The following is a 13,490-nucleotide window of genomic DNA, read 5'->3' as shown; positions in this document are numbered from 1 at the left end:
GTATTGTCCTGACCCCGCATGCTCTCTCAGCGGGGCAGTGGATAAGGGGGGGCAGGGCGGTGCTGGGCCCTCACCTGGGACCAGTGACAGCGGGGGCATTGTTGGCTCAGGGGCTGGGGCTGGGCCCAGTCGCAGCGACAGCCTGCGCAGCATGGTGATGGGGGCTGGCAAAGCGGGGCGCTGGCAAGCTCTCCAGAGCCACATGCACGCCGGAGGCCTGCGGTCTAGCAAGTGAGTTGCATGGTGAAGGGATGATCTGTGGGGGAGCGTGCATGAAAATATGGAGGATGGAGGAAAATGTGGGCATGCCCGGTCATGGTGCCCGTATCTGGAGTACAGCCTTCCAAAGGCGGGATGCTACACATGCGGGGAACGCAAGCAAAGTGAGGGACAAAGGTGTGTAGACCATATGCAAGCCCTGAACAACGCTGATCTACATATTGATCTTTTGGCCATTTCAGGTACCTAAGGATTTATTTGGATGCCAAACAGAACCGTGAGGATGTCTCATGTTTAAGGAATGTCCGCGGTTTTAAATGATCTTGGAATTTAATTATGTCCACATTCTAAATCCATCAAGGAATCTGCAACGCTCTTCTGTGTGGACTTCTAAAACCCACGTGACTGGCTTCTAATAGCCAACGAAAATTTCACATAAATTATTCAAAACAATTCTATCAATAGAAAATCATCCATCAAAATATAAAATAGCACGAAAGCCCACATTGATAAGAAAGACTTGGTCGATGCCCTTCATTGTTATTTTCGAAGATTTTTAGCGATGGATTGGTTCACAGTATGTGTGTGGCAGTGATATATAACTTATAACTCAAATTATTCATTTTCAGCACAAGCGCAGAAGCAATCTTTATGAAATAATCGCAAATAAATGACAAAATAAATCGTTATTTATTTGTATTTCTAACCGAAAATAATCTGCAAATCAGAACTAGGGTAATAGTTTTTGCTAACCTGGTACGCACTCCTGAAATAACAACAAAACAAAAAAAAGAAGAAGGGACGTGTGTGTGTGTGTGTGTGTGAAGAAATATGTTTAGCAATCAGGAGCTTTAGTCTTTAATTTAATTTCAGCTGTTGGCACGCAGCTGCGATTCATTCCTGTGTTACCATCCCTTCTCTGCCCCTTTCAGATCCACATCTATTTCCATTTCTCTAGCTGGTATTGGTTTCTATTTTTGGTTATGCATCACTCTCTCAGCGCTCATCTCTCACTGCAAGTGTTTGGTGTTTTCTTTTTTCATTCTTCTGTTCTCCCTGTCTCTCCCTCACTCAATATCAGTGGAAGGCCCCTTAATTACAATTTAGTCAAGGTTTTATTTCTTTATTGACCGTAAGGGAGGTAGTCTGTGAAAATTGCACAATAATAACTCAACACAATGTAAAATGTTGCAGCAGGTGTGAAAAAGTATTTCGCTGTGAACATTTCTATTTATCCATAAATCATATCCAATAGATATTACAGCTATTTATGTACCTTCATTGACAATTCTGTGAATTTTCTGTGAAAGTGCCTTTGCATTAAACCTTCACAGGATAAAGTACTGAAAGTCTACAGGCCACACAGGTCAGGAGGTCAGTTTTACATGGCCCTGAAACTTTTGAAAATAGGCAGTAAAGAAGATTTGCTGTGAGCCAAATTCATGACACTGTGTACTCCGCTAAAATGCACACAGACTAAAGCACACAGACCGGCTCCTAGATGTCTGGCATTGTGCCATAGTGAATCTATCCAGATTTATTGATTTATTATGTTGCTTGATGCTGGACTAAGAAAGAACACTCAGTGTATTACGTTTGGTAGTTTTCACCTGAGTGTAGCTTTGGCCAAAGTCCTATGCTTTATATTCACCTGCTCTCCCTTGTCATTTCTTGGCTCTTTGTTAGATTATTAGATTAGATTATTATTATTTTTTCTATAGTTCCCTTTTTACTCAAGCATGCATGTGCATCATTGCACATGTTGCCATTTAAACTTGGTAATGACACACATTATTTACTTTAAACTTTTGAATTCAAGTCAACTGCATTGTGATGAAATATAAATACATATTTTTTTGGACTGTGGAATGTATTTGAGATGCTTGTATGTCTGGTGTGTGTGTGTGTGTGTGTGTGTGTGTGTGTGTGTGTGTGTGTGTGTGTGTGTGTGTGTGTGTGTGTGTGTGTGTGTGTGTGTGTGTGTGTGTGTGTGTGTATTTGGATGTTGTGTGTGTGCGTGTGTATTTAGATGTTGTGTGTTTGCGTGTGCGTGGGTTTGTGTGTGTGTGTGTGTGTGTCTTTGTGCATTCCAATGTAAGCGCGTGCACACACACGGGTGAGTATGTTTGACTTCTGCCTCCTGTCAGTGTTTTCTCCCTCCAGCAGCCAGACTCTGAGCTGTCTGGGGACCCGCACTGTACTCACCTCAGAGTCTGAGCTCTCAGTGATGAGACCGGGCGTGCCTGGGGCCGTATATACCCCCCGCTGCCACGGTTACGCCAGCAGGCTGTCAATCCCTCCGCGGACGAAGCTGTTTAGCACAATCTCCCAGTAATCAGGCAGGCCAGAGATGAAGGGTAAAGGATAAGGAGCACTTTTAAATGATTGTAAGAGCAGTGGGTGATTAGGGAGCGGAGGACTGAGACCCGGTGTGGCGATAGATTTGATTGGAGGACCCGGTCCGAGAGATGAAGCCAAAGAAAAAATAAGAAAATATGAAGAAATGGGTGAGATGGGTTGAATTTTGCAATGAAAAACGTAGGAAGTTTAGGGACCTTATAGGGACGTGGGGGAAGGATGTTTCGGGAACATTGATGGAAGTCCTGGAAAATAAATAGAATAAAATAGTGACGCTAGCAGTTGCTGTAGTGGAGGCAATTCATTCACTTTTTAGTTTGACCAAACTAATACTCATTATTACAATCTATTAATCTCATTTGATTCTGGTTTCAAGAGGATGATTGTTTTGTACTGCAACAATCTCAGTATGACGTCATTGTGAAGCCAGCTGGCCACTACTCATAAACTAACGCTAAATGTTCTGTACACCACCCAAACACTAATGCTATGCTAAGTATTCTAATCACCGCTCGTACACTAAAATGAAGTGTGCTATGAATCTCTCACGCACTAACACAAAAAGTGGTCAGCATACTTCAAAAGAAGTAGCATTATTCTCGGCTGTCCAGGACCAAAGAGAAAAAAAACTTGTTTTATGCTCATGCGGTTTCGGTTTGGTCACTGAATGTTCCGTTAGTCAAGACCAGTGGGGTCTCCATGGCGACGGGGAAATCAGGTCAAAATAAATCACGCCAGCCCTGCGTTTCCAGCTAATCACAGACAATGTTCCCGTTGCCATCATCTGCAGAGATTTTGGCAAGTTTCAAAATCTTGGAGGTGCTGGAAAGTGCAGAAAGAATGTCACAGAGTCATGCATCACGCCTATATTTTCTCCACAATCATTTTGTTGTTACAACCTTGCCAAATTAATTTTGCCCATGAAGTATACTGACCACTTAAATCTTCTACACACATCTCATTCACTAATACTAGATATTCAATATACTAATACCAAGTATTCTATACAGTACTAATACACTAGTCTCCCAAATCAAAGTCTTTAGATTAATAGCTAAATTCTGGTGGCAGACAAGCTAAAATCTGGGCGGTTCACTTTCTTTTTGCTTCATAATTGGTTTGCCCAATCCTGGTGCTGGAGGCGGGGATCAGCACGCGCATAATTGACAAACACATCCTCTGCCAGCAGTGTTAAACTAGAGAGTTTGTGTAAAGGTTTGAAATCAACACCTTCTGAAAGCTTTATCTACTCACACAAATGCAATTCCTTCAGTAGAATATCTCTGCCCCTTGCAGTTTTGTGTTTCCAGCCCAGGCTCTGTTTGGTACCCCCCCCCAGAAGTTTGGCTATCACATAGTAGGACTGCTGGATCCAAGATTACTCACTAATACTAAGTATTCTATACACCACTCATGAGCTCATACTATACATCCGTCCTACACTACTACTACTCGTGTACACTCGTACGCTGAGTATTCTGTACAGCTGCTCTTACCCTCACTGTTTCTTCCTCTCTCTACCATTATAACCTTTTTCTGTCCGCTCTGTTTTCATCTTTCTCTGTGACCTCAGTTTTTTTTTTACCTTCCTCTGTCTACTCTGTTTTTATCTCTCCGTGTCTACTCAGGTTTTTATCTTTCCGCCTAGCCTGTTTTCATCTTTCTCTGTGCACTCATTCATTTGATCCTACCTCTTTTTTACATTTTAAGGCTCTTCTCTGCCATCTGCATTCAGATCTCGGACAAACAAAATAAAATAAATCCCATCCCTGCATCAACAACACAACCATACGTGATGTTATCGTTCCTCCTGTTCCTCCTCCTCCTCCTCTGCTTTGTAACCCCCCCCCCCTCCCCCGCTGCCACCACTGCATACTCCACTGCCCCCCCCCCCCCCCGGTGCCTAAACCGCCGCCCCCCCCCCCCCCCCCCTCTTGTCTGTCCCCCGTCTCCCCCCTTGTCCCCCGGTGCTACCGCTGCCGCTGTGTGTTCTGCCGCTCAGTTTCGGGGACCCCTCCCTGTCCTCTGCCTCCACGCTGGAGCACATCCCCTCCTCCGCGGCCGGCGGTCGCCCGCGGCCCCTGGTGCGCCAGCAGAGCCTCCAGCAGCCCCTCACCCACCAGCCCCCGCCGGGCCCCAACGACCCCCCCGCCACCTCCCAGAGCCTGGGCCAGCTGCACACGGGGGGGCCCGGCGGCGGGGGCCACCACCGCGGGGGGCCGCGGGGGGTTCGGGGGAGCCCCGCCGGAGCCTCCCGGTACAGGGGCGGCGCCGGCGCCGGGCGGTCCAGGTCCAACCCGGGCAGCTGGGACCACGTGATGGGGCAGATCCGCAACAGAGGGCTGGATGTCAAGTCCTTCCTGTGAGTTCGCCGCTGCCGTTCCGTTTCACCGTTGAGAATGACTAACCCTCATGTCTGTCGTTGACTTGCGCACGTGTGGCCGAGCCGCTGTAGCCGATCACACGTCTTGTTAGTCCACGACTGCCGCGTCGTCTGCATGGTCTTGCTTTCTGAGAGGGGTGCCCTGGATCGTTTCATATGCTGCACAATGAATTGAAAGCCTGCCTGCGCGCCCTTTGAACTGATTGTCTGCTGCCCGTACGTTTGCGAAACACACACTCCCAACACGTTGGCTTTATATTCTGTGTCTTATTAGTGTCCTATCAGCATTTTTCTCATTTATTTTGCGACCTCCAGCGGAATACAGATATATATATCTCATTAAGGAGCGAGTCAGGTTCGGCGTCTTAGCGCAAGGTATGGTGTGGATATTGGGGATCAAGAAAAAACCTTTCGCGTCAAGTCAAACACCCAAACCACGTTAGTTTCCTGTCCCTCATTTAAATGTAGATGTAAAAATAAAGGCAAGTGAACAACAAATCGCCTTTTTTGCAGCCCATTGTATTGCACAACTGTTGCATTGAGTGGGATTTTCCACTAGAGGGATGATGCAGCTGCTTCCTAGTGACTAGAATTATGATGGGCAGAGTGAGCTATCACAAGCTAGCCGGGACTTATGTAACACAAAGACAGAAGACAGAAAGAAATCCAGCGATTCTCAAATATGGTGCCAATATGCCTGTGTGTTATGCAACACACCGTCCTTGCACACACGAGGGATGGCGTGCGTGGCACATAACACACACACACACACACACATATACACAACAGATTCTCCCATCCCACATTAAATGAAATAAGGTGAACGTGCCAAGTCCGAAAATCTGAATTTATAATTAATTTGATGCAAATGCTTTTGACAAATGCACAGAGGCTGCTGTTTGGCAGCCCCCACGGACGGTTCACGCCGTTCACTCTCGCCAAGCACCTCACCGTTTAAGGTCCTCTGTTGCTTTCTGCCCAACCACACACAGATATAACACCCCTCCCCCCTATACACTATACGGCTACACCTTCCATCACCCCCCCCCCCCCCCCCCCCCCCCCCCCGTCCCCCCCCCTAGCCTGTCCGCCGCCACCATCTCCGCCCCATTAATTGTATCCCCCAGCCAGTGACCTCCATCCCAGATGAATCATCAGTCAATAGAGGCTGGGTGGACAAGTAGGGCACGGAGAGGTGGCTGCGTGTGATGTCCCCGTCCCCGTGTATCTCCACACAGCTTAACTTCCCCGCCCATCAACCCCCCCCCCCCCCCCTGCCGGCATACATTTAAGTTTGTGTGTGGGGGGGGGGGGCGGCGGTGCAGTCGTTAGTAATTAAGCGTTTGTAGGCGTTTGTACCAACACTAACTATTACCTGACGGACGCGGCTACGCGACGTTCGTTTCCGGACACCACCGCCGCCGCCGCCGCCACCAAGGTGCGGTCCAGTGACAGGCGGGGGCGTGCGCGCTGGGGATGATCGATAGAGCTAGTGTAGGTGGTAATGATCACGCCACCCTCGGGTTGAAGTGCGGCCCGCGTTGCTGCCATCCATACTAATCTAGTCAGCGCTGATCAATGAGCCCCAGACCGGCACCGACGCCCGATGTCGTCTGCCTCCACCGCCTAATTGTATCGGAATAGTTATTTGAGTCTCACACACACACACACACACACACAAAAACACACACATGAAGGAGTCAGAGTTTAGTTTTAAGCGTCAATAAACTGTTGTGTGTAAATATCATGTAATCGAATAAAGGACACAGGTCTGATTCAGGGACAGCCTGAATGCACTGTGTTTATAGGAGTGTATTAATATGTACAGATGTTTATTAGTAAAGGGTTTGCATTTCACAATTATTATTATTGTTATCGTTGTCCCTTTCTGCGCCTTTATGGACAGGACAGTTGGTTGAACAAGAGAGGGAATGACATATTGCTTTGGACCGCGGGTGGCAATCGAACCATAGGTCCCTACAAGGCGTGATGCATAAACGTTAGCACATTCGCGGGGGGCCCCCCCCCCGCTGCCCAGGCCTTCATAATTCATGGTGCAGCATACCTAAATTATAATAAGACCAAAACCTTGCTTATATCATCATTTATTTATTGGGAGAATCCTTTTCAAATTCCTATTTACACGGATTGTAATTACCCTTCACAGATATTTTGTCAGAAATAAAATTAATTTATTCATGTACTTTGTTTTTCTCGCTGGCAACAAACCCCAGCTGAGAAACTGAGTGAACAAAGAACGTCGTGCGTTACACACTATTTGTCTTCTAAATTTGATCCCGCTTAATCAATAAGGCCCCCCACAGGGCGCTGGAGTACGGACTAGTTAGGAATCGAATCATAGTCATGAGAACTGACGCGTTACCGCATTGCTGTACACTGAGCCAATAGATTGTCATAGAAGTCCAAAAAGTTGATGGAGTCTACACCCCCCAAAACATTTCATCCAGAAAACATTGCTTTCATATATTAAGCCTTTTTAATTAAATTGACTGAATGAAATTAAATAACTTTATATGCCCTTACTACCTCTTCCCACTCTCTTTGTCTGTGCAACACGTCTGTGTGTGTGTGTGTGTGTGTGTGTGTGTGTGCGTGTGTGTGTGTGTGGGGCTGTTCACGTCGTACCCTCTGTACATGTGTCTGTCTACCATGTGTTTATCTGGCGTACGTCCATGGACTGTGTTTCCCATGTATCTGTCTGTGTTGTTGTGGGATGGCGAGCCCAGGGAGGGGAAGATGGTTGTTTTGTCTCTAGCGATTGGACTTGCTGAACAGGATGACTTTGCCAACCTCCCAGATCTACAGGAAGCACCAGCATGTCAAGAGAACCAAACCACGCCAGAAAAGAGGTACTGGGCCTGAGAGAGTGCACGTAGGACCAGTCAGCTGTACCTAACGAGAGAGATTAAGGGATTACTGCAATTAGAAAAACATTTGGAGACTTCAAGGGGTCTACTTTTTCAACAGATTTGCAAAAAAAAACGGACTGAAATACAATATACTAAAGCAACTGTGCCCATCAAATATTCAACAAAGAGTTTGATTTTGGAATTGAGAGGCTCAAACTGGCTGTGTGCACGAACACAAACCATCTGATAATTTGAATGAGGATAGTGTGGTTTACAAGCTATTAGACACACTCCACTGCATCCTACAGAGTATACAGTCAACTTTGTAGGAACCTTTTATATTCAGTCAGAGCCTTGGCCTAGACTACCAAAAACAAACGTATTTGATTGATGTTTGAGTTACCCTAATGTGTTGTGCTACAGTCTGTTTAAAGAGAACTTGCTCAATCATGCAACTAATCACCTTTGATCTCCTTAACAAAAAGCCCAACGATTTTCAAAGTATTATTCAAAATTAGATATCTTTGCAAAAGCTAAATTAAGTGGTTGTTTCTAAACCAGGCTGTAACAAGGTAGGGGTTTGCTCTTTACAAAAATCGATAGTTTAATTTGTGATGCCACCGCAGTAGTCTACAACCGAGGCAAAGTGTCAGTGCTAGAAGTGAAATGAAAAGGCAGTTGTTGAACACATTTTTGTGCTAAACTGCTTTGTGATTCCAGTTTTTTGTCTCCATTTGCTTTCCCATCGGCACACGGTACACCAGCCGACTGCAAGGTGCTGTTATGTGCTCTCTCTTCATCTCTATGGAGCCTATCTATAAATATAAACGGTGGCTTTTTATACTCTCCAAGTCATTGAGTCTCTACCCTCTTCATTAGTGGGCCTGGTGCCTGCTCCCCGCGGCTGGCGGGCCCGTGGTTTCATCTGCCAGTCGTAGGCGGTGGAGCCGGGATGCTCACTCATTATTTGGGGAGGAGTAGTATCTGGCTTCCTCACGTGGAACACTTTGTCTAAAAATATGCCCACCCTCTCGTCAGCGGGAGTCAGTGCACCCACCAACAACAACCGAGGCGAGCACCCACTCTCTCTCTGTCTGTATCTCCGTCTCCCCCTCTCTCTCCCATCCCCTTCTCTCTCTCTCTCTCTCTCTCTCTCTCTCCCATCCCCTTCTCTCTCTCTCTCTCTGTCTGTCTGTCTGTCTGTCTGTCTGTCTCTCTCTCGCTGTCTCTCTCTCTCTCTGTCTCTCTCTCTTTGTCTCTCTCTGTCTGTCTCTCTCTGTCTCTCTGTCTCTCTATTTCTCTCTCTCTCTCTCTCTCTCGCTTTCCCTCTCAGCCTCTCTCCTCTCTATCCCACCCTCTCTCAGCTATCCTCTGATTGGTGGAAACTAAGTGGGGAAACACATCACTGAACTGATGAAGGCTGTCCTATTATCACATGAAGCCGTTGTAGGCTTTGAATACTGGACATCCGGAAAATTGCATTGCGTTGATCGATGTCAGTGCCAACTACCAACAGTATGTGTTCGCAAGAGAGAGGGTGGACAAGAGGGACTTCATGTCCATACAAGGTCGTGGCTGGAGGGGGAAGTGTAAACTTTGCACGGTCCCGTGAACCAGAATTGTTTGGCTCCAAAGGCTGAGATTAAAGGTTGACACATTTCCCAAAAGCAGACAACTTATTCCGTGAATCCCTTCCACATTTAGGGATGCTACTTTAACTAGGTCATATGTGAACTTGCAAGCATGTGAAGGAAAAAAAAGAAATCGCTGTGTGCTTGCGTGAGCGCGCGTGTGTGTGTGTGTGTGTGTGTGTGTGTGTGTGTGTGTGTGTGTGTGTGTGTGTGTGTGTGTGTGTGTGTGTGTGTGTGTGTGTGTGTGTGTGTGTGTGTGTGTGTGTGTGTGTGTGTGCGTGCTCGCTGGGCGAACGCAGGCAGACACCATTCTGAACCTGTTTGTGTGTTTTTTTTGCGCAGTGGCGGTGATCAGTGCGCAGCCTTGAGATCTCAGGCGGTGCAGTTCGCCGGTCTTTGACTCCGTCCCCGCGTCCCCCCCCCTCGTCTGCGCTCTCCTGAACCGTCTGGCGGTGCGGCGGGCGCCTGTCAGAAACGACTCCCTTTAATCACAGCCAGCTGGTCGCAAGCTGCCGGCCCCCCGGGGCGGGCGTCACACCCAGGGAGCCGTCCACTGTCCTTCCACAACTAATGGCAGCCCTCCATCAACATCATCATCTCTGTCCCCTTCTGTATTCTTCCCGGTCGCCCCCCCCCCCCCCCCCCCCCCCCCCCCCCGGCCACTGTCACCGTCGCTTGCCCCCCCCCCCCCCCCCGTGCCCACTCACGGCCGGCGGAGCCCGGTCGAGTGGGAAATATGGATCGGCAGCGTCCCCCGCCCCTCCCGTCTGAAATATGGGGAACGGTTGCACTTTCAAGGGAGAGAGGTTTAGAACGAGGGAGAGAGGTAAAGACTGACTGAGAGAGGTTTAGAACGAGGGAGAGAGAGAGGTAAAGACTGACTGAGAGAGGTTTAGAACGAGGGAGAGAGGTAAAGACTGACTGAGAGAGGTTTAGAACGAGGGAGAGAGGTAAAGACTGACTGAGAGAGGTTTAGAACGAGGGAGAGAGGTAAAGACTGACTGAGAGAGGTTTAGAACGAGGGAGAGAGGTAAAGACTGACTGAGAGAGGTTTAGAACGAGGGAGAGAGGTAAAGACTGACTGAGAGAGGTTTAGAACGAGGGAGAGAGGTTTAGACGGGCCGAGTAAGGTTAGACTGACTGAGAGAGGTTTGACTGATGGAGAGAGGTGAGGAGGAGAGGTGAGAGAGTGAGGTTTAGACCTGCGGAGAGAGGTTCAAACTGACCCAGAGAGAGGTTTGACTGACGGAGAGTGAGGTTCAGACTGACCCAGAGAGGTTTGGACTGAACTGAGTCAACATTGACTGAGAGAGAGGATAGACTGAATCAGTGAAGTTATGGTTAACCGAGAAAGGTTAAGACTGACCGAGAGAGGTCTAGACTGACGTGCTCTTGAGGTTAACCTGGCATTCTCTTACTTTTAATAATGTCCCTTTCGTTGCCCTCGTCTTTTTTTAGTTAAAGTGATGGTTCGGAGTAAAATCACCCTAGGGTGATTTCCACCTTGACATCCAGCCAAATACCCCCTCAGAAGCATTTTTAGCGATGGTCAAACATTGGTCATAGGTTGGGTTATGGGCCGAATGGCTTAGTACTGGCGCTTATGGAACGGTGCACGTATCTCGTAAATGACCCCACTAATAATGCCTGGAATGTTACCACACTTCTGCAGTAGTACACCGAGTACACTCTGTACTCACAAAACCATTGGAAAGTTTGTAAGTACACCAGGAGTTTATTAAAAATAACACTTGCCTGATGGCTTCTACTCTGTGCTGCTAACGCTACCGCTGCGTAGACGTCACACGACGCATCGGACAACAGCTGGTCCCGTCAACAAAGTTCCAGTATGAAAAAGTTTTGATGAATTTTTATAAATGCTTGTATTATCAGGTCCACACTTAAAACGTATTTAAAATATCCTCAAGCATCAAGTATTCAATTATTTCAGTTTTCAATACATTTCTACGGAGTGTTGAATTCACTAGCTTTTTCTGTACACTTTTCTGAAATACGTAAGTGACGTCGACGCAGCGGTAGCGTTAGCAGCACAGAGTAGAAGCCATCAGGCAAGTGTTATTTTTAATAAACTCCTGGTGTACTTACAAACTTTCCAATGGTTTTGTGAGTACAGAGTGTACTCGGTGTACTACTGCAGAAGTGTGATAACATTCCAGGCATTATTAGTGGGGTCATTTACGAGATACGTGCACCGTTCCATAAGCGCCAGTACTAAGCCATTCGGCCCATAACCCTATCTTGACTAATGTTCGACCATCGCTAAAAATGCTTCTGAGGGGGTATTTGGCTGGATGTCTTGGTGGAAATAACCCCAGGGTGATTTTACTCTGAACCATCACTTTAATGAATTACCTTTGTCTAATACCTTACAACTCTAGCCTGTAAATCAAAAAGTATTACGAATGTAATTTAAGATAATGTTCTTCTTTCAATAGTCAAAAGTTACAGAGATCTGTTAAGCACAATTTAAACTGTGAAACAGCTGTTCCTGTTATTTGGAGTGATGGTATTTCTCAGTGGAGTCAAACACACAAAGCAAAACTGTGTGCACTGTGTGCACTGTGCGTGCGTGAGATAGTCTGTGGCAGGCTTTCAAAAGAAGACGGTGATGTGCACTGGGATTGTTAAGAGCTACTCATCAATACTCCATGTGTAGCACAAACTAGAGAAATAGTTTCTCTTTTTTAACCTCTTGTTCAGTCAGAAAATAATGAACTTCAGTTTCAGAACAATCCTTTAAGCCAGTTGTCTATGAAGTATTTGTATGAGGACAAGAAACAGAGCAGTACGCAAGCTGGTAATAGGGACCATGAATAAATTGCAACAACTTTGGATCTGCAGTGTCCTGGACATTTTATGAATATAATAGTCACAGTCAGTTGTTGTCTGAACAAACCATCGTTCTTCTGTTTCCTCTGCCCTTCTCAGAAGAATCCAAGCCGATTAGAATATTTATTTTCATTTCACTTTATATGAAAGTCAGACGTTTAGGCTATTGCAGGTTTCAAAATCCTGTCAGCGATTACCTGCATGGCTTTCTGACGTTGTGCTACTCTGGTACAAGCACTCATGGATAAGTGTAATGGCTGAAGAGGTGTCATCACTGTCTGGGGTTGCTGGGTGAAGAACTCTACAGAGCCTTCCCCCATTCTTCACCCATTACACATAATAACCTTGGTTCACATGGGCCTTCCTCATTGTCAAAGGTTGGTTTTGCGAGATAAAGAAGTAATGTATACGTGGAGAACATCAGGGACTCTGTGTACACACACACATACACACACACACACACACACACACACACACACACACACACACACACACACACACACTCGCACTCGCACACAGACCCACACATGGGGTGATCCAGGATTGTTTGGTGGTATATATAGGCCATTTCAATGAGTTATCTTATGCCACCAGCAGCCCTCAATACATTTTTTTGCATCAAGATGTTGCCGTTTTATTGGCCTGGGGACGCGGCATACTGTCCTTGTGACTCGGATGCATTCGGTCTTCTTGAACTAGGGCCTACATCACCTGGGATCAGGGGGGAGGTCGGGTCAAGGTCGATCTACTCATTAATCAACATCAGTCAGCGTACACGTCGTAGGAGTTAGTCCGACGACGATGCAGGAGCGGTCCAAAGGAACACACTAGACTTTACGTCTTTACTCCCCAAGGGAGTGCCGCTGGACGACGCATCGCAAGCTTTTCACCACACGGTCGTCTTCACCGCGATCGCCCTCGTCGCTCAAAGATTGTGTGTGACTGCAAAAAACGAGCTGAAGTCGTGTGGTCTGAGCCCGGCTTCATCCTCTGGAGTGGCTATGCGATTTCGGTGATTACATTGGAGAAATGACTCTTCGTTGTTCGACCTGTACACGTTCCGGATGTTCTCCGCGTCTTTGTGTTTACGCCAAACAAACCAAAAAAAAAGACCTAAAACCAAAAACAAAGCCAGGCACCGTGCTGTTCTAAATCCAGCCTCCATCTTCCAGCTAACGG

At 46.9% G+C, this 13,490-nt stretch overlaps 1 protein-coding gene across 1 annotated transcript in view; it reads left to right on the top strand.

The window, feature by feature from the left end:
* LOC311356606 (uncharacterized protein) overlaps nucleotides 1-7,843 on the top strand; it is a gene marked incomplete at its 3' end in the record, with an annotated part of 42,018 nt that extends 34,175 nt beyond the window's left edge. Inside the window, exons 5-7 of the mRNA XM_084476387.1 lie at nucleotides 31-231; nucleotides 4,580-4,939; nucleotides 7,708-7,843. Of these exons, the coding sequence (XP_084332513.1) occupies nucleotides 31-231; nucleotides 4,580-4,939; nucleotides 7,708-7,843 (697 nt within the window). The remainder of the gene's footprint in view (nucleotides 1-30; nucleotides 232-4,579; nucleotides 4,940-7,707) is intronic.
* Between the last annotated feature and the right edge of the window lie 5,647 nt (nucleotides 7,844-13,490).

The sequence above is a fragment of the Micromesistius poutassou genome, assembly GCF_964030765.1.
Source record: "Micromesistius poutassou genome assembly, chromosome: 12".
NCBI lineage: Eukaryota > Metazoa > Chordata > Actinopteri > Gadiformes > Gadidae > Micromesistius > Micromesistius poutassou.
This window is presented reverse-complemented; position numbering and strand designations above follow the sequence as displayed.